This window comes from Nothoprocta perdicaria, unplaced genomic scaffold (assembly GCF_003342845.1).
Source record: "Nothoprocta perdicaria isolate Ctin4 unplaced genomic scaffold, notPer1 scaffold_38, whole genome shotgun sequence".
Classification (NCBI taxonomy): domain Eukaryota; kingdom Metazoa; phylum Chordata; class Aves; order Tinamiformes; family Tinamidae; genus Nothoprocta; species Nothoprocta perdicaria.
Window position 1 is genome coordinate 4,935,634 of NW_020455621.1, and position 24,192 is coordinate 4,959,825.

Genomic DNA, 24,192 nt, shown 5'->3' on the forward strand with positions numbered 1-24,192 from the left:
GAAGAGAAGAGAAGAGAAGAGAAGAGAAGAGAAGAGAAGAGAAGAGAAGAGAAGAGAAGAGAAGAGAAGAGAAGAGAAGAGAAGAGAAGAGAAGAAAAAAATCTGTCCCTATACAGCTTCATTACTTTTATTTTTATTTTCTTTTAGGAAAAAGAAAGAAAACCGTTTGCGGAAAAGGCTGTCAAATTAACACTGGTATGTGCTTCTCCAGGGATTTCTTGAATATACCATTTAAAAAGGTTATCTTATTAAACCAATTCCCATCAGACACCTGCCTGTCAAACCTTCCCTACCAAATAATCCTTGCTATTCCTGGCCGTTTATTAGAGAATCACATAATAAAGAAATGGCTCTCCTCTCTTCAGTTATTAGACAACACAGTCTCAAGCTTTTATTCATTGACATCTGCAGATTTAGAGTCCTGAGGTAAAGACGTCTCCACCACAGCAATAAAAATGCAGGTAGCAAATATTACTTTCATTCTCTGCTAATTTCATTACATTTTCCCCAAATGCACTTACCTTTCTTTTTTCTTGCTTGTCAAAATTACATGGCACACATATATAATGCGACTCTAATTTGGCTTCTGCTAAATTAGAAGGCTGTCTTTTTGGGGGAGCTGATATTTCAGTTCCACTCTGACGACAGTTACATTTCTCCTCCTATTCTTTGTACAAAAATAGAGTTTCTTAGTTCTATCTCATTTTCTAATGAAAGCATTGTGATGTTCTGGCACTTGAATTTCTAATAGTTCAAGCTTTATATCTCCTTGTCCAGTACTAGGTCAAGTTCTACTTTTTGTTAARCAGATTTGAATTTGCTTTTTGTTGTTTGTTTGATTTTTATTTTTAAATTTAGCAGGCATTTCTTATAAGGTCAATGGTAACAATGAGGAAACACAGAAAATTAATATATCTGTAAGAATTCAAATATCCTGTAGCACAGCTAAGCTTGTGCTAATACAGCAAAGGAAATAAGTAATAACTTTCTTACAATGCTCTTATTCTTTATATTAGGTCAGTCTCCCGGGAATAGCTTTGTTCTTCCTCCGTCAAAACTATATATTTCTCATTAATATAATACCAGTCTTTCTCAGCTAGTTCTTTTTAACTAATCTTGTGGTTTCCTGTATTTCTGTGGGGATTAAAATACAGTTGCCAGTGTGCGAGCACCTGCTGTACATATGAAGTTACTGCCTGTCATCCAAAAATTAGTAACTATCAAAAATTCTCTTTCTCTTCATGTAGCTAGTGAAGCGTTTTATGTTTCTCTGTCATTTATATGGTTGCAGTATCTAGAAGCCTTCATCAGATGAAGCCCCATTGGATAGGAAGGAATGGAGAGGGTGCTAAAGGAAAAGTAACTGAGGAGATAAGGAACAAGAAATGAAAAAGAGAAAAGGACAAGATGCCAAGGAGGTGCTTGGTCATATACGGATGACAGCTTTGCATTGCAGGGTGGGAGATATATAGACAAGTGCCACAGGATGCAGCCTGGGTCGCAAATAAGAGTTCATTCCCATTCACGTGTAGTCTCTCTTTGGCTTATGAAATAGTTACTATACATTTGTAAATATAGCTGCCTACCCACTCCCACACACCCCCTACCCACTTCTGGTCATGGTAGCAACCACAGTGATGCATACTGAACAAAATTTAATAATATATGACCATTCCAAAACTAATTAGTAAACAAAGGTAAGTATAAATAAGGATTTGTTTGCTGAAGAACTATTTTGACTCTGATTTCAGTAAAAATATAGTAGCTGCATTTCATAAAGACATTTAAAAAAAWTTTTTTTTTCATTCTTTCTATCAGCATTCTTTCCTAAATGTTGTTAAAATTAAGCATGGAGTTAAATATTTTTCCTTTCTTACAGTTGGAAATAGGTRTAATACCTATTGGAAAAATTATGAATTATTTATACTACAGATAGCATTCTCTTCCCCATAGTAATTTACTTCTTTCGCTCTATTCCTCCTCCTCCCTATCAGGTAAAATATCTTTTCAAAAATTATGATATCACCCATATATCTGCTGCTAGTGCTCTTCTTTCTTAAAAACTCTCAAAATATCCTCACAGTAGCATTCCTCCTGGATAATTGCATGCTTTGCCTGACCTTTGGAATGTTAAATGATGAATGTGACCTTGTTCCTCACTTGATATTTCTGTTTTTTTCTAATTGAACAGAGTTTTTCTGCCTTTTTTTCTAACTGAACTAAGCAGAGTTTACCATGCTGAGCTATCTTATTTGCTTTCTGTTGTATTATTCAAATAAGTAAGTGCTACCAGACCAAAGTTAGAGGATTCAGTATCAATACCATAGTACTCACTAAAGATGACTCACTTGCTTCATACAGAATAGATGATCCCCCAAACAGAAATGACTCAGGCTAGTAGTAGACTTCCCTCTATTTCACCTGTGTATGTTGGGTCTGCCTATGCTCTAGCTCTGAGAAGGGTTAGCAATAAGGAGTTTTGAAGCACTAGGAAGAAAATAGGTAGGCATGGGTGGCCGTCAGCAGTCCATCCTCTGTCCAAACTATTCAAAACTTCAGTCTGCTCTTCTTACATATGCACCGCAACCGTATTATTCCTGAAGAAGCTATTCTAATTTCTTTTTTTAACTAAGTTTTATCTTTTATGGTGAATATGACTTCTCTTGAATAAGGTAGGTTTTATCCRCTTTTCAATTGGTGAATACAAGGGAGTAGTTTGTATTTTTAATGTTTCTGAAGAACTAATTGCTTTTTATGGATTCCTACTTAGGTTTCAAGTTTTGCTTTTATACTTTTTTGCTAGACGCAGACTCAATTTAGTTTTTTGAGATGGGTTCTTAACTTTTTATATACCATTAAGCCATAAGGTAAAAGGAAATAATAAAACTGGGGACTTTACCATTTGTCCATGGTTTGGGATTTCCTTTCACTCTGCACATCAAGAAATGCTGTGTGGCTCGGTTAGTTGTCATGGTGGTTATGTTTTATGTGTGGGATAGAAACATTCAGAAAGTAATGTTTCCTGTTTCTATTTCAGAGACTTTAATATCACACTGAAGAGCTGAAAATGGAGAATCTCCAGCTTTGGCGTCAGTCAGCTCTTGCCTGTATATTGTCAAACGATTTGTAGACCATTTATTGCATCAATACACTTGTTTTCCTCTGAGTTTGTGTGCACACAACTGCAGCAACTCACTGATTTCTAGTTTTCCATAAACCCCAGAGACATATCTATCAACCATAGATGTAAGAACCAAAATGGCCACTTTGGCTGTGCAGAGTAYATCTGGTTTGCAGGTGACCAATGCAAGTGATTTATACGCAAGCACGCTGAAGTAAAAGAAATTGTTCACCCGAGTATTTTATCTTCTCCCTCTCAGGACCAGCAAAAAAATGACTTGAATCAGCTTGAAAAGATGCAGATTAAAAAAATTCTTTGTGGAGGAAAGGTGGATAGAAAAGATGGCAAAAAGGGAGATTTCTTATAGGGAAGTGCTAGTCACATGAGCGTGTGAAGATTGAGACCCCCTTCCAGTCATCAAATAACAGCTGCACTGTCAGGAGTAAAATTTTATGAACTCGCTCTTGCACTGAATTCTGTACATCCTTACTGATTAAAGGATTTAAATAATAAATCCACAAAGCACTGTTGCTACCATCCAGAAGTCTAATATAGGAAAAGATGATCATTCCTTTTGTCTATGACAATTCTTCTGATTCTGATTCAATATAACCTTGGCTTGGAAGAAACAGCTGCCCTTTCCATCTCCAGTACAGAATGGACAAAGAATGATTCTTGTTTTATCAGTCTTGAGAATTAATCTGATTACCTTGTGCATTGGCAACTTGGTTCTTTAGACCCTTTGAATTATTGAGTCACTGTCAGTTGTGACTTTGTATTCCTATTTAGTCTAACAAAATGTCTTCATATCTTCAATATAAATTTCTGATTAGCATAATTTAAAATCAAACCTGTAGCTATTAGAAATTCTTGGCTTATGTTAGAACTCTCTTAATACATGGATAGTTCTGTATATTAGTCATTTCTTTTTCTAGAAGAAAGTGATTCTGTGGGTGCTTTTTGTCCAGTTCCTAGATTCCTATTTTAGTACTGAGCGTGAGCTGTGTTTTTAAGTATATATATCTCACTACAGCTTCCCAAGCCCCTGATGCCACAAAACAAGCATCCTTAGGTGACCCACTAGCATAAAATGAATTAGATATTTTACACATTAATATATAGTTTCTTTTTTTTTGTAAACTTTTGCATGAAGAATATCACTTTTTGTAAATGTCCACAGCAACCTGAGAGTTCAAGTATCCACATTAAATGTAAAAAACAAAAATTTMAAAGATGGCCAAATTTAAATTAGCTTTTGCAGAAACAGCTACTTATGAACATTTTCTTCTATGTATAGCCTTGATAAAAAGCTTAACAAGTTCTGAGATTCTATTATGATTTTCATCCTATTTCACCTTTTGTTTTTCATTTCTTGTAAGCTGATGTTTTGACACCTGTGATAGTTTGTTTGGATAACATGATTTTCTGACTACACGGAACTGATCTTGGAATAGCAGCTACCTACTGCAGAAATGGTTTAATTTAATAACTATCAAAACAATGAGCAATTTCTTCACGGAAGTAATGTAAAGGAACAGTTTTCAAGACAGAGTATTGAAATAGCCTTCCAGAAAGCTTGTGCATGTCCTAAGACTAAAAAGATGGAAAAAGTAGGTGCCTTCTTTAGATCTGCATATTTAGAAATTAATTTTTCTATTGAAAAATAAGGCTTATAAAGTCTGTATATATTTATTTTAAGCATTATCCTATGAGAGATGATTTGCGGAATCATGAGAATATAAAACACTAAAGGAAAATTCTGAACTRCTCTATGAAGGTGAACATGTAGGAGAAATCTAAAGCTTTGAATTCAAGCTTTGAATTCAGCACAATCCTTGGAAAAAGAGAAATGGAAAAGTGATTCTAAGATACTTTCCTATTTCCCTGTCCCTCAGAGTATCCACAAACAATACAGGATGAGAAGGAAGGAAATGTGCCTTTGTTTCTACCTGTGGTTGGGGAGGACATCCATGAATTAGTACAACAAATTCACATTTAATCCCCCCATCAAGATCTGGATCTGGGGCTGGAGGGGAGGTAGAGGGCTCTCCATTTCCCTTTACACCTGGGTCAGGTTGTGCAAAACAGACCTCAGTGCACTCYTCAGTGATGTGCACTCCTTGCATAAGGTCTGAAGCATGGCTGCAAAAGAGAGTTAAAAAAAATTCCTCAGGAGCCGACATAGAGAATCAAAGGTAAAATTCTCTATTTTCAGATTTCAGTTTATTAATATGATATTAAAAGTCTTGGATTCAACTTCCCATACTGGAGCCAAGAACACCTTCCATGAGTCACAGAGCTAAGACCAAGGGTCCCCATTAGCATGTGCTACTAGAGAAATGCTCCCCCTCTCCTTCTCCTGACACTTATTTTCATTCGGGAAAGAGATTGCGCATTCACGATGCTTCATGTTGTGAATTTCAAATATGCAGAACAAGGATTCAGTCCTCTTGACAGGCTGGGGTAGAAGCATGTGTTCACCTTGTGAAAACTCAGCTTTTGCCTTGGAGAATACATGTACAGTTGCTGATTTTCCAAGATATGCACCGGTGTGTACCCTGGAGAATGGTAAAACCTTTCCCGCATATAAGCAGCAACCACGTTTACAAAAAGCCGTACATGCCAACCGTGTCAAGAATTTTCACAGCAAAGCCTCCCCAAGATCATGCCTGCATGATAGACAGTTAAATTACATTATGCAAATTTCATGCAAATGCATGCACTGCATATGATAATTAAAACCTTCCTAAATACATATTTACAAAATAGACAATCCATCATGGTCAATGGGGTTATAATCTACATTTTTTAAATGAACCGTGCAAAACCTCTGAAAATTCACACACACAAAAAATGTTAATCATCCGAAACATAATGACCTATCATTTATTTACTTAAGCTCTTTACAGAGTATCATTCATTCAAAGAAACATCCTCTAACCAAAGATTTTCTAACTAAAGATTGGAAGTCTTTACCAACAGTTTTTGCTGGTGTTAAGTACAAAAACGAACACACCRGTATGATTGTGGGCCATTCTTAATCATAGGCAGGAAGTAAAAAGTTCACTGGAGCTTTATGCAACAGAACTTGGCATGAACAGAAAATTTATCATGAAATATGACTACCGGAAGTGGCCCTGAGAATATTTTTGGACTTCATATTTCTATTTCACTTAGAAAATGGCACCTTTTGGAGGACCTTGGAGTTCAAGCTGTGATGGGTAAATATAGAGCTTTGCAAGGAGTGTTAAGTGGTAAATCATGCCGGCCAGCTTCTGTAATCCTCTCTAGCTCAGGACCTCTCCAGCCCAAGTCCTGACCATGCTTGACATGTTCTTGAGCCCAGATGTACCAGGTTGCCCACAGCGGCATACTAACACTACAGGAGTTACAAATCTGAAATACACAACTGCACGGCCTAGCAGCAAATGTTCCTTAGTTGCTCCCCTTGTACCTGCTCAGAATGGCAGTCTTTCCTCTCCCTCTTACTTTTCACCGCTTTCCAAGAAAGAGCCTTGGTAATATTATCCGCCTGCTTCCAATTCTTCGCGCTGGTCTTTTCATGATACTTTCCCTGGGAGAGTAATAATTCCTGCTTACTCCATCTATGGCTGCATGAGCAAAGCTCCTGGACTGTTTACCCCATTTCTCTTTCGGCTGACAAGACTTGGTAAACTCATTCTGAGTCTTCCCSTTTTGAGAAGGTCAGCCAATGTTTGCAAGCCCCAGGTAAAAGCAAGCAAAAGCAAAACACTAAACTGTATTTTAGTTTTGATTTGATCTTCATTAACAATATTTTTCAGCACTTTTCAGCTTTCTCTTTGCCATGTGCCAACAGATGAATTCTGGGCAGTCTCTCTTTTCTTTCCATGCAGTCTTTGATATGAAGCATGGGCACTGAATATTTTTGATTGTGTTCTTTGCCAGAGAATTTTTTCCATCCTCCTTCACCGTGAGCTAGCATTGTTTTCTCTTTTCACTGTACTGGCCTGATGAGATAAAGATTTTTCTTAATCTACTGTCAGGAGTGTTTTTTCGCAGGTTACTCAGAGTCTGTTTCTGCTACCCTCACTCATGTCGACTAGCAATAAGATACAGAGATACAATGATTTTTTTTGGCGAAGCTACTGTTAAGTAATCTCATCTGACACATTGGTGCTTTCTGGACTGGTCTCAGRCTGGGCTCCGAATTCTGTCAGAATAGCACTGATGAGGCCATTAAAATTGTATTCTTGCAGGCAGTCATGAGAATCCATGATGGATTTGCCAGCTGGGCTTTATCAGAGTAAGATTTTTCTAAACAGCTAGAGAAAAAAAAAAAAAAAAGTAGTGGGTTTTCTGCTCTGACCATCTATTCAGGACATTGATATTTATCAGAACTGGTTGCAGACTGCTTAAACTCCACTTATCATTACTTTGAGATTTGTAGCATTTTGAAATGTCTTCCAGTAAGCAGTGTCTGATCACAGTTCAGAAAAGTGATTTTGCAAAGTGGYACTTTGCAAATAAAATGACAAAAAATATTCCTGAGTATAATCATTTTGCTTTAAAATAAAGAGACTGACATAAATAACAGAATGGCCTTGGCAATTTATCAAATGTTGATGTTTTTAAGTGATGCTGTCCTCATATTTAAATATATTAGAAGTTTCATATCACAGTAGGCCAGCTGGCAGCCTTGAGAGCAATGACAAGAAGGCATCCAGAAACATGCTCTGTGGGAGTGGAAGCAAAGTATATTGACATGAGCTTTAGTTTTGTGGAAAGTAGGGGAAAGCAAGAATATGGACTCTGATCCACCTGAGCATGACTGTACATCTGCAGGGAACTTCTCTGCGGCAGCTCTTGGAAGTCTGAAACTAATGTTCCTAATTTAATTTTCTAATTCCTAATAATTGCATGTTAAACTGTTTTTTTAACCCAGAGAAAAATATCCACTGGAATAAAACCTATCCAAAAAGAGATGAAATTATTTTAGTGTGACTAATTTATTTAGCCTTACAATAATAACATCTCTTTTAAGTAGAAGGACTATTGCAACAGAAATTCACTCAGCATTTATAAAGGGCTTTTTCTCTTAATTTCTTTTATATTTTATGTTTTTTGACCAGTTTTGACCAGTATAGCAGGGGGAAAAAAAGTGTAATCACCAATGCAAATATCATAAGAACATTGCATTTGCTAATGCTGAGGCCTTTGACAGAGCTACCAGWGATGCAGACCCTCAGACACAGGTATCTAAATTAGTTTGCCGCTATGATATTGGGCCATGCCTTGTAAGGGCACAAGGATCAAATTTCCACTTACAGTTTCCCGAACTGCCAAATATATTTCATTTTCTTTAACTGTGAAAGAATGGTATCTCCCACAAAAATCACAGAGCAGCTTCCAAATGTTCTTCATAAACATGTAAATGTTTTCTCTTTGTTGCTTGTTTGCCTGTTTGGAAATAAACATCTGGAAAAACAATGATCTGAATGCTGTACTGAGAAGCAGATCAGAACTGCAACTGTGCCATTTAGAGTTCAAGTCCTGAAGAGATGAAAATAGAGTACTTGATTGCTGGTTGTCTCATCAGCCCGTGTGAAAAGCAGTCAACAGTGTTCGTGTTTGGGAGAGGAGAGGAAATTGGAAATCCATTATATTTTTCCTGGTATTTTAGTCACAAGAATGTATGTGTTCAAAAAATATAGCGAGTGTTTTTGCTACAGTTCAGAAATGTCCACTACAATACATCATCAGGAGAGTAAATTGCTTAAGAAATGGCTTAATTTATTCAAACTTGGTCTGTACCAATGGAAAACAAAAAGTCTGATGATTGATGGGGTACCCTGGGGTTTTTCCCTTTTTGCTTGTGACTGTGTGCTGGCATTTGAATTTGCCTTTCTAAGCACAGGCACTAGACTAAGTCACCAGAAGTAGCTTGCAGAAAATTATTGACCACTTAAAGCATGATGCACACCATGAACTGTAACAAAAGCAAGTGGCTCTTTCGCTGCTGGTAGTGAACAGTGACTGGTTTGATGACCACACATTTGTCCCTCCCTCACTGCTGCTGTCTTCACATTATGAACATCCTCAAAGAGTTTCAGCTGAACCGTTGCACAAGATACCAGCTGTGCTTCAAAGCTAGACCATGTTGGGCCACCTTGTTTTGCCCATAAGCAGCTCTGCTATTTCAGCCAGGAGTTCGTGAAATCCTAATCCTAAAGGCACATGAGAGAAACACACAGGCAACATTCAGCTTTACTTGCTGCTTAGCAGGATAAAAAAAGGAAAAGTAGGTGGAAAGTACTAGGCTCTGACAATAAAAGAATAGTATGCACTGCCTTTTAATGAGATTTCATTTTTCCCCTTGTATCAGCTGTTGCCTTTATGATTGTATCACTGATGTGCACGCTGTCATCTGGCCTTTAATATCATGATGCTGTTCAGTATTAGAAACGTCAAAATTTTTACCATTGTCTTCTGGCATGCTATTCATTCATTCATATAGCACTAATGATGCATATTGTTCAGACATTTTTTTTTTTTCCACAGAGTAAAAAGAAATTTAGTCAGAGATTATAAAAAGATCTTAGGTCTCCAATAATTGTCCTCCCACTACTGCTTGTTAAGCTGCACAGGCTCCCTRGGGCAAGTTTAAGCACTGGAAAGAATTTGCAGCTACTAGGACAGTCCCCTAAGCACAGGTCCCCTAGGAAATCAGAGACATGCTCTCCTTGGCTCCTTGACTTTACTGGAAGTAAAGCAAAGTTCCCATATTCTGATTCCAGTGCCTTTTCTTCACATTTGATTGAGCACATGACTTTTCAGGCAGTTTTAATAATTTTAGGAAGTAGAAGAGAGAACAAACAAACAAACAGAAAAAAAGCATTTGTGGGCTAGAAGGAGCCAAAGAAACATGAGAAGACAGTCTACGTTCCAATTTAGGCAAGCTTTTCCACCAGCTGCACTCAAAGAGCTTGAGATACATTTCTTTCACCTTTGCAGAAAAGCTGTGCTTCATTTTCAGAGTTAATGTGGCAATCTTCCAAGCCAAACTCATAGAGGACAGGAAATAAATCATTCTAATGGTTGTCTGATAGGAATCTCAGCACTGGAGAAACTACCTCCTTTCCAGAAAGTCTTGTAAAAAATGACTGGATATACTTAATCTTTTTGACTCAGTATTATTTCAGCTTGATTCTACAGTTTGCAAAACATAAACATTGTGACACCAAAAGAAGTAATCATGCAATTTGCAAAGAAGTCAATTAATTATTCTTTAACTGACCTCTTGGTAGTTTTCCCCACATACAGAACAAGTAAAAATTGTGTCTTTTGATCCTTTTTGCTGGTTTGTGACTTGAACTATGTGAAATTTAAATAGCTGAAATATTTCTGTATTTCTATCTGCTTTTCACAGCAGCACTCACTGCTACTGGTTGGGTGCTGAATAAATACAGGTAGATTAGAGAACCAAAATAAGCTATTTCTCTCATGATATGACCATCATATTAGAATTAGGTATAGGCTAATTTATATTTCCACTTAAATCAGCCTGTAATACCACTGCGCTTAGAGAACCCTAAAAGAATTGGAAAATGACACTAAATCAATGGACTTCTAGTAAAGAGAACTAGACTAAGACTCAGACTTTAAAAAAAACTTTATTCAAAAATTTTTATGTCTTCAAAAAGTTTTCATGTCTGTTAGAGTGCTTCTGGCATGGCTTAGATTGACAACAGAATAAACAGATGAATGAACAGAAAAGTACAATAGAAAAGCCATTGGTCAGCAAAAACAAAACAAAACAAAACAAAACAAAACAAAAATATGTTTTCACCAAGCCTTTGTGGTGTAAGAATAGCACGTGTTTTTTTTTTTTTTTTTAATCTATTTATCAAGTATTCTACCTACATTTTCCCTAACATGGTGCATTTCTCAGATCATGTTTCACTTGAATCACTCTTCTGCTATAAGATACATGCAAATGAGATGTCTTCTTTAGAATACCTAGGATTCTAGTTTGGTTTCCTTTCTATCAATATAAATTCTTACAGTTTCTACCGTTACAGGACAGCCTGAATAAGACAGAATCTCCTGAGACATAAAGACACTGTTCTACGCCCAGAATTCCTTTCCAGGGAGACAAAGAAGGGTCTTTTTCTTTCCAGAATGGCTAATGAGGCCTTGGTGTGAAATCAGCCAGACTTGCTCATACAACAGCCTCCATTACTGTTCTTTCTTTTTTCCGTCTTTGTCTGAATTTTAAAATTTACCTGGAATTTGTTTTAGATTTCCTCGTAACCACATTTGTGAGGGTGCTGCCCTGGCTTTGGCTAGCTGCTTTTTCAAAGCGAGCTTCCTGTCTCTGTGTAACAGGTTTTTCCTCTTTCCAGTGACGGCTGGGCAGACAGGGATGAAGTCATTGAAGGTTATGAACCTGAAGCCAACGGAGGCATCACTATCAAACTGCAGTCTCCAGAGGTTTTGTCATTTGACGACTACTATCTGAAGCTGCGGTTGGACACAAACACGCGCAACCCCTGGTTCCCTGAGTTCTGGCAGCACAAATTCCAGTGTCGCATCCCGGGGCATCCGCTGGAGAACCTCAACTTCCAGAAGAACTGCACTGGTAACCTCTCAGCTATTTTCCTCATTCAGTCTGTGCTCTGGGGAAAATTTGCCTCTGTGTGTTTGGGGAGGGGGAGCTTTCTTTTTTTGGATATTTATTTTTTTTCAAGTGTATAAATTGCTGGTGAAAAGTGTCAGCCTCTGTCATGTAAATCCTAGTCCTGATAGGAGTATGTCTGACATTCACTGCACAGCCTCATGTCAATACCACTCTGCTCTGCCACAGAGTGACTTGTTCTCCTCTCAGGTTTTAGGGCTATGCTGAGGTCGACAAGAATGCCTGAGTTTGTAATATGGATGCCTGGCACCAGTGGTCAAATTCCTGAAGATCCAGGGAACTGGAAAAATCACAGGAATTCTTACACTTTGAAATCTAGACTGCAATCCATTGCTAGATAAACAACCTTATTCTTAGCTTAGTAAAGGCACAGGTAGCAATGGACATAAAAGAAGAAACGAACCTTTCTCATCCAGCCCACCAAAAATAGGTAACAACTAATTTCAGAAAGAATAGGAACAAGCATTTTTTTCCAGCACCAGTTTTTCTGACCAGGTAAGCAATCAGGCAATTTATCGAAGGTATTATGGCAAAAAACAATTTTAAGGAAAGTTGCTAAGCCTTAAAACTGGCCAAACTGTTGGGCAGTTGAATCAAATTAATCCTTTCTCTTTCTTACCAATCAAAATATGTATAGTTTTGTTTCCAGTACATAACTCTCAGAAAAAGCATGCTGTCCTATAGGTAGAAGTGACTGTCATCTCATAGCAAGAGAATCATATCTATACATAGGCAGGTTTCCTGTTCCATGGCAGAAATAGAGGTAATAAGCTAAAAAATATTTCAGGAAGATTATCAAGATTAACTTTATTAATAAATCAGGAGGGATTTTTTTCTATAAAGCAGTTCTGAGTATTTTCTGCAAGTATGTTCTGTATATTTTGTCTGTAGTCAAAAGATTATCTTGATAGTGAGGCAGATACTTCATTTTAAACAAAATTAACAAAATCTGACTTCCCGTGAATCTGTGTCCTGTTCTTTACATCTGTGCCCCTCTGCCCCTCTACCTCATATTAGCAGTAATCTCAGGTAGCCTTCCTGTTCCCCCTGGGCTGACTCACATTGTATTTCTAGTTCATCCTTTCTCTATCACCAACATTTTTAAAAAATACCTTCCACATTGCCTCTGTTTTTCTTTCAATCCCTGCTATTAACAGCTGAGTCATATCAACAAATATTTTGACTGACTCAAAAATGAACCGATGTGCCTGCTCAGTCTGTCAGTCTGCCCTTTCTGTGGTCGGAGGACCTAATGGCATGCCAAACTAGGCAAATAATTATTGAGCTCATTCAATATATTTTCCTCAATTGGATTATTAAATTTATAGCTACCAAAATGATTTACATTATATGTTTATTAGTTTTTGAAACTATTTCAGCTCAATCTGAAGGAGTTGATATTGACCAAAATTGCAGAAATTGCTATCAGTAGATTGAATAATGGACATATAGTGCAAATGTATAGTCTTTTTTCTTAAGAAAAGAACCTTAAAACTGTGTTGTTTTGGACATGCCATTCACAGAAATTGAGAGTTAGTAACCTATAAAAATGTCTAGTTTCCGAGGATTTTCAGCAGCTCTTTTAACCACAGGTAGTCTCCTACCTATGTCGCACAATAAATAATAAGTGCTAATATTTGAAATTCATTAGAAGTGCACTCAGTTTTGACTTCTTTGTGGTACTACCAATTAAAGTATTACTGCTATTACTTTGTCACCCTGGGAAAATTATCAGTATTGAAAACTGATACCAAGTTCCTCAACTCTCTTTCACCTAATGTTAATTCTAATGAGATACATAGCATCCCACATCATGGAAAATGCAGATTCCCCTTAGATTTTGTGAGTAAATGCAAATTATTTGTAGACACTGTGACCTGTGACTGTCTCTGGAGTCCTGATTTTTTCAGTATTCTGGAAAGGCCATGGTATTCTCTACTGAGAACACAGCGCACTTGCATCTTTGCATGAACATAAATGGATCTGAAAGTAGACTACTCAGATTCACCTTCTATCTCTGGAGAGTTATCATATCTGGAAATTTTCTAATAAGAAAGAAAAACAAAGGATAAAAGATGTTTGTGTTGTCTATGCGAGCATAGCTTGTTTGTATTTACACAGCAAGGACAAGTAAAACCTAGGAGCAACTACTAGGTTGAAGACAGTCTTGCTCTTATCCAAAAATACATTCTAAACTCTTGGATCTGTCAGATTTTTGAAAATATGAGTATTTACAGAGCCTGAGTTTCAGAATCTTTGTTTACTGCTAGCCCAAATTGCTCATATAAAAGCTAATCACTTTACTGATTGATTAGTTGACAAATGGCATTGAAATGCAATTTTCAACTTTTAGTATTCATGGATAAATGGTAAATAGCAAGGACTTTTCTACAAGTAATTCCATCTGCTACCTGTGCAGCATCTCAGCCAGTGTTACTATTGATTCCTCACTAGTTTGGGATTCCAGGCTCTCTGCAAAGTAAGGAAAAGCGAGTCCCTAGAGATCCTCCTTCCCTGATGACAGGAATTACTGTTCTAATTCAATATCTGACAAGACTGATTTTGTCCTTCAGGAATTTTCATTTTACAATGTACCCTTTGAGTGTGTGCACATATTTGTAGGGGAAAAGGTCTAAGTGATCAAAGAATGATTTGAAATAAGCAAATCCAACCTTCCACTCTGTGAAGTCTGCAGGCTGCCTAATAACTGGCAGCATTTTCAGAAAAGGTTATCTGGATTTACCAGTATGTGTATGGTTGCAGCAGAAATATGCAGGAAGACAAGACAGAATCATCAAGAGCTATGAAGTGATTGCTCTTTTTGGATATTTCCTTCTCGAAAAACTTTTGAAACACTTTTTTTTCCCCACTTGCCTGAAAGACAAATGAATGGGAGTCCTTTAAAACTTATTCTTTGCTAATACAAACCTCTCATCTATAGCTTGGTGCCTATGGGGATCTTATCGGGACCTAGAGGCTTATGGAAATAAACCTCTGCCTCCATCCATTTTTCTCCCTCTCTCTTTCTCTCTCTTTCTGATTAATACAGATGTTCTTCCTCAACACAATATGGTTCAAGTTCAGAAATTTTACTATAGTTGAAAATAAGAAAATTTTATATTACTATTCTTTCATAATTTTCTTGATTTCTTACAAGCCAAAACTACCTCCAGGACAGAGTGCTTCTTCTCAGACTGTTAATATCACTGAGATATTTTCAATGCTTTCTGCATAATAGCTTCATTCTTAGGAAAACAAAGTATATATAAAATCTACAATTGGACTACTAACTTATTAGGAGGTTCAGAATCTCACATTATTCTTAATCTATTCATGGCCTTCAGGTGAAACGTCAGAACAGAGAATTCCATTTTAATATCACTAGAAAAAAAAAAAAAAAAAAAGGTGTTTCTTCATCTGAGATAATAAGAAGCTACCCTGTTCAGGATGGACTTGACAATGTTCACTTAACATTCCATCTCAGGCACTGTCCCAAGCAACACTTAGAAGTTCTTTCTGGTCATCAGACTGTTCAGCAATTTCCACATTTTGGACATTACATGCTGGCAGCAAATTTATGTGATAGACTATACAGCCTGGAGTTCTGGAGGCAATTTTCCTTCTTGATTTAATAAAAAAAAGTGCTGTTTCCTCCCCTTTTCTTTTTCATAAAACTACAGTGGCATGTATTTCTTTGGTGAGTTCACATAGCAGAGAACTCAGTGCAGTTCAGCTCTTGGATATCTGACTACTCTTTTATAGACTGCCTGTACACCTCCTGACAGATAATACAATACCTGGGAGGAAGGAGTATTTTTCTGCACAAGAGACAATTGTAAAATTGGTTATGGAACTGATGCAAACATCAGATTATGTTCGCAGCGGTTCATCTATTGGGACAACAAAATACATTGGCAGGCAATCAGCACAGACATTTTTCAACAGAGGAAAGTGGAACAAAGTGGACAATTCATGATTCATTCATTGATTCAATTGATCGTTGAGGAGAAGGATTGTTTGTCAGTGAACCTATTTGTGGCAGACAACAACAATAAATGTAGATTTTTCTGATCCAAAGGAGATTGCAGTCCAAGTTCCCTGTTGGATGCTTGCTCATACCCTGGTCATGCTGTGAGGGCTGCTTTATTCATTAATTCCTGTCTGTTTTTGAGAAAATCAATCAGACTGGGTGCAGAGACACAGACTCACCAAACCACAGGATAATTTAGTTTGGAAGGAAACTCAGGAAGCCTCTAGTTCCACCTTTTGTTCAAAGGAGGGTCAACTGTGTGTTTGGAACAGGTTGCTCAGGGATTTATCAATTTAGGTCTTGAAAAGCCTCCAAGGATTGCACGGCGTGCCTGGACAATCTGTACTAGCGCTTGTCCTAATGGTGAAAAACTTCTACGTAAGCCTCTCTTCTTTCAAGTTATGTGTTTTGTCTTTTGTCCTCCCAAAGCTTGGGTCACTCTTCTCAATAACCTCCCGTAGGTGAGTGACACCTGCTCTTAGGTATTCTTGAAGCTGTCTCTTCCCAGGCTGAACAAGACTTCAGCACCTCCTCACAGGACAAGAGCTCCATTCCTCAGCCATCTGCTGAATTTGCTCCAGGTTGGCCAGCTGTTATGTCAAGGATCTATATGGCCCCCAATTTTTGGGTCAGATTTGTATCCTTTACAAACTATCTTCTTCCTGTGTTATCAGATTCTCTCAGAAACAGAACATAGGCCTTCATCCCATCTAAACAGTTCTGTATTTCTGTAAGTAATCCACATAGCATGTCAAACTAAGGGTAGAACACACTAATGATTGAAGAAAAAGAAGGACARAAGCATTCCTAGAAAAGTTTATGGTTTGGTATGAATAACACAGATTCGTACTTGAGAAACAAATTACAATGAATATAGATTAATTTCTCACTATAAAGACTTTGTGCCATTCGCTTTGCTTGGTATAGACATGCCTGAAATAAATGTGGAGCACTCTGAAGAGGTGTCTTAGATATCAGAGACCCACACAGCAACTTAGGCAAAGAGCAGTGCAGTGTTACCTGAACATAGCAGCTTGAGTCTGGAGGCAGTGTAGCTGTGTTATAGCTGTTAGTAGTAGCAAACTACTAAGCAGATAATTTCTACAAGTGATTCTGAAGCCAGCTTGATTTGTATGCCTCTAGCTAGGCATATTTAGGATGAGGGGTAATGGCCATAAGCTGGAGCACAGGAAGTTCCGTCTCCAGGTGAGGAGGAACTTCTTTCCTGTAAGGGTGACAGAGCAGTGGAACAGGCTGCCCAGGGGGGTTGTGGAGTCTCCTTCCCTGGAGGTCTTCAAAAMCCGCCTGGATGCCGCCCTGTGCCACATGCTCTAGGTTCCCTTCTGCTTGAGCGKGAAGGTTGGACTAGATGATCTCTAGAGGTCCCTTCCAACCTTGAATATTCTGTGATTCTGTGATTTAGGAACATCCTTGAGTGTTTGCAATCATTATTCCCCACATATTAAAAAATATTTGGTTTTATCTCATTCAGCAATCCTAGATTCTTTATAGGTTTAGTGAGGTGTTTTTACCTCTGGCAAAGAATGCTTTTTTTTGAAGATCCATAGGATGCCTAATCAGACTTGTGGTGGTGTTTGTTTTCCTGTATTAGTCTGTGAAGTTTTCCTTAATTTTGCTTATTACACCAGACAGGCTAAAAAGAGACTTTTGTCTGACCTGTTCCCATCCTCAAACAGTTTCATATACAGCTAATATCTACTTCAAACTGTATTCAGACCAGATAAGAATTTCAGGACTACTCTTAATCAAGGAATTTCCACATATTTTTCTCAAGAATCATTTTAGTTTTGACTAATTTATGAGTTAACAAGGGATTTTCTCGTATCTATAGACAAAATACTTTAGGCTGCACACTTGGTCACTTCTATCCTTGGCTGAAAGGTTGTTCAACCAGAGGTGATCTGAGAGGTTTTCAGAATATTTTAGATTATGTTGTGAGTTGGGCAAATTGGATCCTCTTGATAATATCAGGGCTCATTCTACTGTGCCAAAGGTGACCAGAGGTGCTTTGCCAAGAACTGAGCTTTAACCTTGACATCTGCCAATCTCCCTCATAGATCACTTTTCCCATGAGATGCTGCATCAGCAGAAACTCCTACAGTGCTTGCACTACAGTACAGAAAATGATTATTTTAGAATGAGAGATTTTAAGGCTTAAAGAACAGAGATATTACCCGTGAAAAATAACAGGAATTATTAGCAAAAGATATTATCTATGGCAAGATTTTTGTTCATTTGCTTCTAGTTTTTATTTTTGAATGTGGAAAAAAAGCAGCTGTTATTATTTAATACTTTATATTTCCACAAATATTTATTTTCTAACTAGGATGTCAATCAAAATAAGTATACTGTCTCTTTTTTATTTGATTATGATAATCTTATTTTTAATGGATGCTTAAAAGTGTTCTTTTTTTCTTTAAGCATTCACTAAAAATAAAATCATGATAATAAAGAAAATAGACAATATACACATCTTTGTAAACAACATAATATACAGTACTAAACTTATATTATGGAAAGTATATCCATTACAGGAGGATATGACAAAAGTTCTCTGAATCTCAAATTTATCCCTACATTTTCCATTGTGGGTTTAATAATCAAAGTTTCAACTTCTGGGATTAAAAGAAATCTCTGGTAGGTTTGTGACATTAAGCTTTCCTCATTCCATGAGTAAATCGATGGAGCAGCAAAGGAACAGGACATATAAATCATGCTCCCCCGTGCCTCCTTAGTGTTCATTTCTCCACTGCCCAGAAAACAGCAGGACCTGCTCAGGCTGTTGCAGGTGCTTTGAAGTTTTGTCGGGAGTGTGGCGAGGACAAAAGCACACACTGAAAATTAATTGTCTTGTTCCTAGAAATTGATTTTGTGTGCAGGTCACACATCCGAGCAATTAGCCTTGCTATAAACATTTAGCCAAGGCAAACTGCCTTCACTCAACCCTCCTGGTCTTTTATTACATGGTATGTTCTCTGCTCTCATGTACCTCAAGTTGTTAGCTTGCAATTTCACCTGCTATCATTACCACTATCATTATCTCATAAGTAGAGATGCAAAGGATCAGCTAACCTGTTTGGGCGCACGTGTGCACACTCACATTTGTCTGGCTGTAGCCTTGGGATAGACTTTGTGCAAAGAGGATGTTTGCCAAAAAAAAGGCAGTACAATTCTTAAAATGAATGGGAGCTTTTTACTGTATCTTAGGCGGAGCGTAGGAGGAAGAGGATAAGCAATGGTGCAAAGTACAGTAGATTATGAGCCCGAGTAGTAGAATTTCAGCCATGCAAATTGGTACTGCTGTGGTCCATGTGCTCCAAACAGTAGCCACCAGTATGTCCTGCTGCAGCTTAGTCATCCTGGGAGCTTTGAAGAGAGGGCAAAGTCTACTGGTGTGGAAGCAGTTAAGGGAAAGTCCTAACAGCAGCTACAGCATTTAGGCACGGGCTGCTGGCTAAAACGGGGAGGGCCACAGGAGCATAAGGTGAGAGACAAGATGATTTCTAGAGATTTCCTCCAGCTCAATAAGTTTTGTGATTCCTATAATAGAAAGTAGCCTTGGAGGAACCTTCAAGTCAAAACTTTTAATTTAGTTCTGGATTCTCCCTAGGCTCAGCTTCACAGGGACAAAAATTCAGGCACACTGTCTTCAAAGCAATAGCACTATACAGTGTACTTTCTACTTTCCCCAGTGGCCAGTTTGTTCAGCCTGGTTTTCTGGGTTACTTTTGTCTAAAAAATCATATTGAAAGATTCATTTTTCTGTGAGAACTCAAGTACATCATCAATTTGAGTTTGGGTAGGCTGGATGGCCCTTTTTGCTGCACTACTTCATGTCACATCTGGTTACACACTGGAAATAAAGAAGCTTACTAGAATTACAGTTTTTCAAACTCAGATCTGAAAGACTGGCTTCTGTTTTTTTGCGGGGGAGGGAGGTTCCTCCTTTTCTGTTGATTTTCTTGTGTGAATAATGATTTAGACCATTTATTTTGTTTTCTGATTTGCTTAGCTCTGGTTCACTTCTAATCATTGATATATTGTCCTTGTGCTGACATTATTCAGAAGCTTCTGATCTGGCTTGCTTTAAATGTGTCTTTATGTCCTGTTTTTCCGTAGTACTGTACAACTCCAGGCATAAGTCCTGTCAGTTTTTTAAAAGGAAACTAAAGCTGATCTTTACCATGTATGTATTTGTGATTAATATATTGCACGTTAAAAGGAAATATTCCTCCTAACAATCATTTGAAGATTAACCTGAATTTAAACCGAAAAACTTTGAGCATGCTCTGCTAAATTATAACATAATCTAACAAGGCATTAGTTAGGATGGCCAAGACCACTTTGCTCCTCTGCTTCAAAGTAGACACAGGAGCTGCCCTTGATCCCAGCAAATGAGAGGAGTCTCAGGGAGTGACTGCACAGCTGCAATGTGGCTGTGTTGTCTCATGTGTGGCAGTTACTTGTCACACATGAAATCCATCCCATCAGCTTTCAGCCTTGCAGTTCCCTGAAGCCTTGCCTTTGAAACAAGAAGTTCCTTTTTCTGAGGATATGGTCTATTAAAAACACAGTGTTAAGCTGGGGAGAAATGATGAGGAGAAATTCAGAGGGAGCTGTATTTATGAAATACAGTGGTGTTCACACTGCTTTATATCTAGTAAGCTAATACCAGTGTTCCCGAAACCACATTAGAGAATGGTGAGATTAGTGACTTGATCTTCTAAAATAATTATAAAAGAAAAAAAAACCTAACAGTTGTGGCTGATGGGAGGTACACTCTATTGCAGCTCAATATATATCTCCTACTGCTTTTATATACTGCAAAACCCATCTTGAATCAATATTGTTTTAAAGCATGCTTAATATTAGATACCATTCTTGACTTTCTTTCAAACTCATGCAGAAACATTGSAATATAAGACAGGAGAAGATCAGTTAGGTTCTGATAGTCTGTGTATGCCAACTACAGAGTGTTTCCTATCAGCTACGAAAAGTTTTGTCCAATGGTAGGAGGTATTGACTGAAGCCTTCGAAGTCCTCAAGATCTCTTACCTATATATTGACAAGTGCAGATTGCTACTTAAATATTTACAGGTCTAGATCAATGGATCAAGAAGAGATTATGTGATGCATTCTGTTTGCCATCTCTGTGCAAGATCAGAACAGAGATCTTCAGAGAGGATAAGTTAATGAAGGAATTTTATTAATTCCATCCTTGTTTTCCCCAAGTCTAGAGGGAATTAATGTTGATGAATGTTTGGGGCATTGAATTGGTATTGAATATTTAACATAATGACACTAGATTCCATTTTACTTCTTTGCCCTATTCTGTGCTCTTCCATTTTATAATTATTATAAAAATTGCATAGTTTTGAATTCTGAACCAGCATTTTCCTTCAAAGATGCCCAGAATTAGGTTCCTGAAGTCAATGCTCTCAGACCTAGATAAATTGACCTGATTTTTAAGCGTACCTTATCTCTCATAATTCCCATGGAATTCAACAGCAACTAGAGAAGTTTGTGTATTAATTAAGTCAAATAATTAGGTGTCTGAGTATATATTCAAGTTCATAATATAAGAATCTAAGGTGTTTAACACTACAAAAGCTTCAAGACAATTACTGAGTCTGTCTCTCAGATAAATTCTCAGACTTTGTAAGAAAAGCATGACACTTGAAATTTAATCAGTCTTATTTCCTGAGCTTTTCATTTCGCCAGTCATTCTGTGTTACAATAGGATGTCTGTAAGGGTGTCTGATACAATAATTGTGTTTATTAATTATGAAAATAATGATTAAACCTAGGCAGAAAACATTAAAAATCTGCAAATATTTCTTTAAATTTGTACATGAATTTGATTTTAATTGTATTCATTCATTCTCTTTTAAGAATAGCTGCAACTCATTATCYGCTAGACTTGTTCCAAATAACAGACCCGTTAAGAATAGTAGTTCTAAATATGTCTTTATTAAAGTGTGTGAATAAGATAGCAAGGTTACATAGTTACTTGCAGTACCTGCAGTACAAAGACGCTAACAAACTCTGTCCTTAAACAGACTAGTCATGATTCAGAATTGCACTGGAGGAATAAGCTAGCTGAAAAATTTGGAAAGAAAGCAAGAAAAGCAAAGACATTCCAGGATCCCTGGGATGTTAAAAGATCATGTTAAAATGGTGTCTGAGGCACTGAGACTAGAGGCTTTCGCAGAACTGCAGAGACTGGAGAAGAGGCTTGGAGATAGCTTAGCACTAAAGTGAGCATGAAAGGAGCTATGTGTGTATCATAGGAGTAACTAAATGATGCCATATTCCCACGAAAAGGGCATGGAAAAGATGAAGAGAAAACAATTGAAGAAAAGAAAAATAGTATAGTCAGAGAATAACTTGGGGCTGGGGAACTATGATATCTTTTCAGAGTATGGCCTGTGCTGGAATAGATATGGTATAAACCCTCCTTTCCATCCATATTGCTTCCATTAAATTAACCACGCTATTTCCTATACTTTTGAAACATGAAGGCTATTCTTGGCCATTCAAATGGTTTTGTCAGCATCAAATTTGAGTTAGATAGTTAAATAATAGCATGGATTTCAAATGTTATATCTGGATTTGAAATCACTGCTCTTGCTTGTTACATGTACAAATCCTTCAATTAAGGAAAAAAATCAGCTGGCATATGTTATTCCTATCTAGAAGATGAAATACTCATCTCTAATTAAAACAGGAACTGAGAAATAATGATCTGCTGTGGAAGTTAAATAATAATTTTGAATAAATAATAGAACATGTTGTGGTCATTTTACAGGCAGTTTGTAAACCATCCAGCTTTAAGAAAAACAAATTAATCATCATAATTATTTGTCAAGCTCTCATAATAATTATTTATCAGGCTCATGTAATAATTATTGTCTATCTTTGCAAGAAAACCACTAGACTCAGTTCATTTTATCTTCTGCRTTGCCTGTTTCTAGAATAAACATATCATTTAGTGTTATTAACAAATAAAATCTTAATTTCCTAACTAGATGAATTAGAATATAATTGAAGACTAAAGACTAAACTGTTGCCATCTTGATGGATTYCTCCAGTTAAGAATCATGAGTGGAGTGTTTTGCTTTCTAGGTTTAAGACTTGAATATGACCGTGAATTATGGTTCAGTATTTGACCTTAGATAATGAAAAGCCACTGCCATTTTGTGCCAGATTCCTAGTCAATTACCACAACCTTCCAATAGATAACCCCCATTTTAAGGGCCAAATATAAATCTTTCTGATCATCAAATAGGTTAAATATATTTACCGCTTGCTGTATTTGGAGTAGATTAATTTCAAGGATCTTCATTAGAATGTGCATAACAATGAGAGTTTATAATTTTATGTGCATTACAGCAGTTGTATCTAGAAGTCTCAATCTGGTGTATGAATACAGGCATTAAAAAGGTGGTATATGAATACACACTGATGTTTCTTTTCAAAGCATTTGAATTGATACTGAAAATGTGAACAGTGATTGTCTGGAAGTCCAAGACATAGAGACTGATTTATCCCAAATAGAGACAATTACTTCTATTGTTTTCCAGTCTATTAATTCCAAAGGACTGGAATTAAGATAACAGCCAAAATTAGATAATCAGAACCTTCTTGTCAATTTTTTGGTAATGTTGAGAATTCTGTTAATGGTGTTTCTCATGCTGATCATATTGAAAGAGCACATACAGGTATCACAGGTTTGGAGAGATTTTTCTGCTCATATTGAGGTACACTCTGAATTTTCATCAATTTCTTTTTCATTAAAAAGTGGTCTTCAGTGCAGAGCTATTTCATCAGGATCGTCCCACTGAAGGCTAGGAATAAAGAGAAGCAACACCCAAATTTCCTGCCAAGCCTTTACTAGCTTACAGTACTGCATCCCTACAGTATGACAGGAGAGGTTTCAAACGTCAGTTTGGAGATGCAACTGGAGAAGGAAGAATCACAAGAGCTCATATTCATATGGCCATACATGCTAGGAAATTGTGTATAAATTATTGCTAGGAAATTACATATAAAATCAAAAGAATTTTAGCCCAGAAGAAAGAAGYACACAGGCTTCTGGCCATACTGAATTTCTCTGCAGAAGTTTTATTAGGTTGGTGAGCTTCTGTCAAGCCATCTGCTATAAGCAGATTTTTTCAGACCCATGTTTAACAGCAAAAGAGTTCTTTAATTGCAGTACAAGAAGTGAAGTTCCCCAGTAGAAGAGAGATATGGAACTTTTAGAGAGGGTCCAACATAGAGCTACAAAGATGATTAAGGGACTGGAACATCAATCTTATGAGGGAAGACTGAGTGAGCTGGAAA

At 37.2% G+C, this 24,192-nt stretch overlaps 1 protein-coding gene across 1 annotated transcript in view; it reads left to right on the plus strand.

The window, feature by feature from the left end:
* GRM1 (glutamate metabotropic receptor 1) overlaps positions 1-24,192 on the plus strand; it is a 171,605-nt gene that overhangs the window by 99,537 nt on the left and 47,876 nt on the right. The window contains exon 3 of the mRNA XM_026044728.1: positions 11,506-11,741. Coding sequence (XP_025900513.1) covers positions 11,506-11,741 — 236 coding nt within the window. The remainder of the gene's footprint in view (positions 1-11,505; positions 11,742-24,192) is intronic.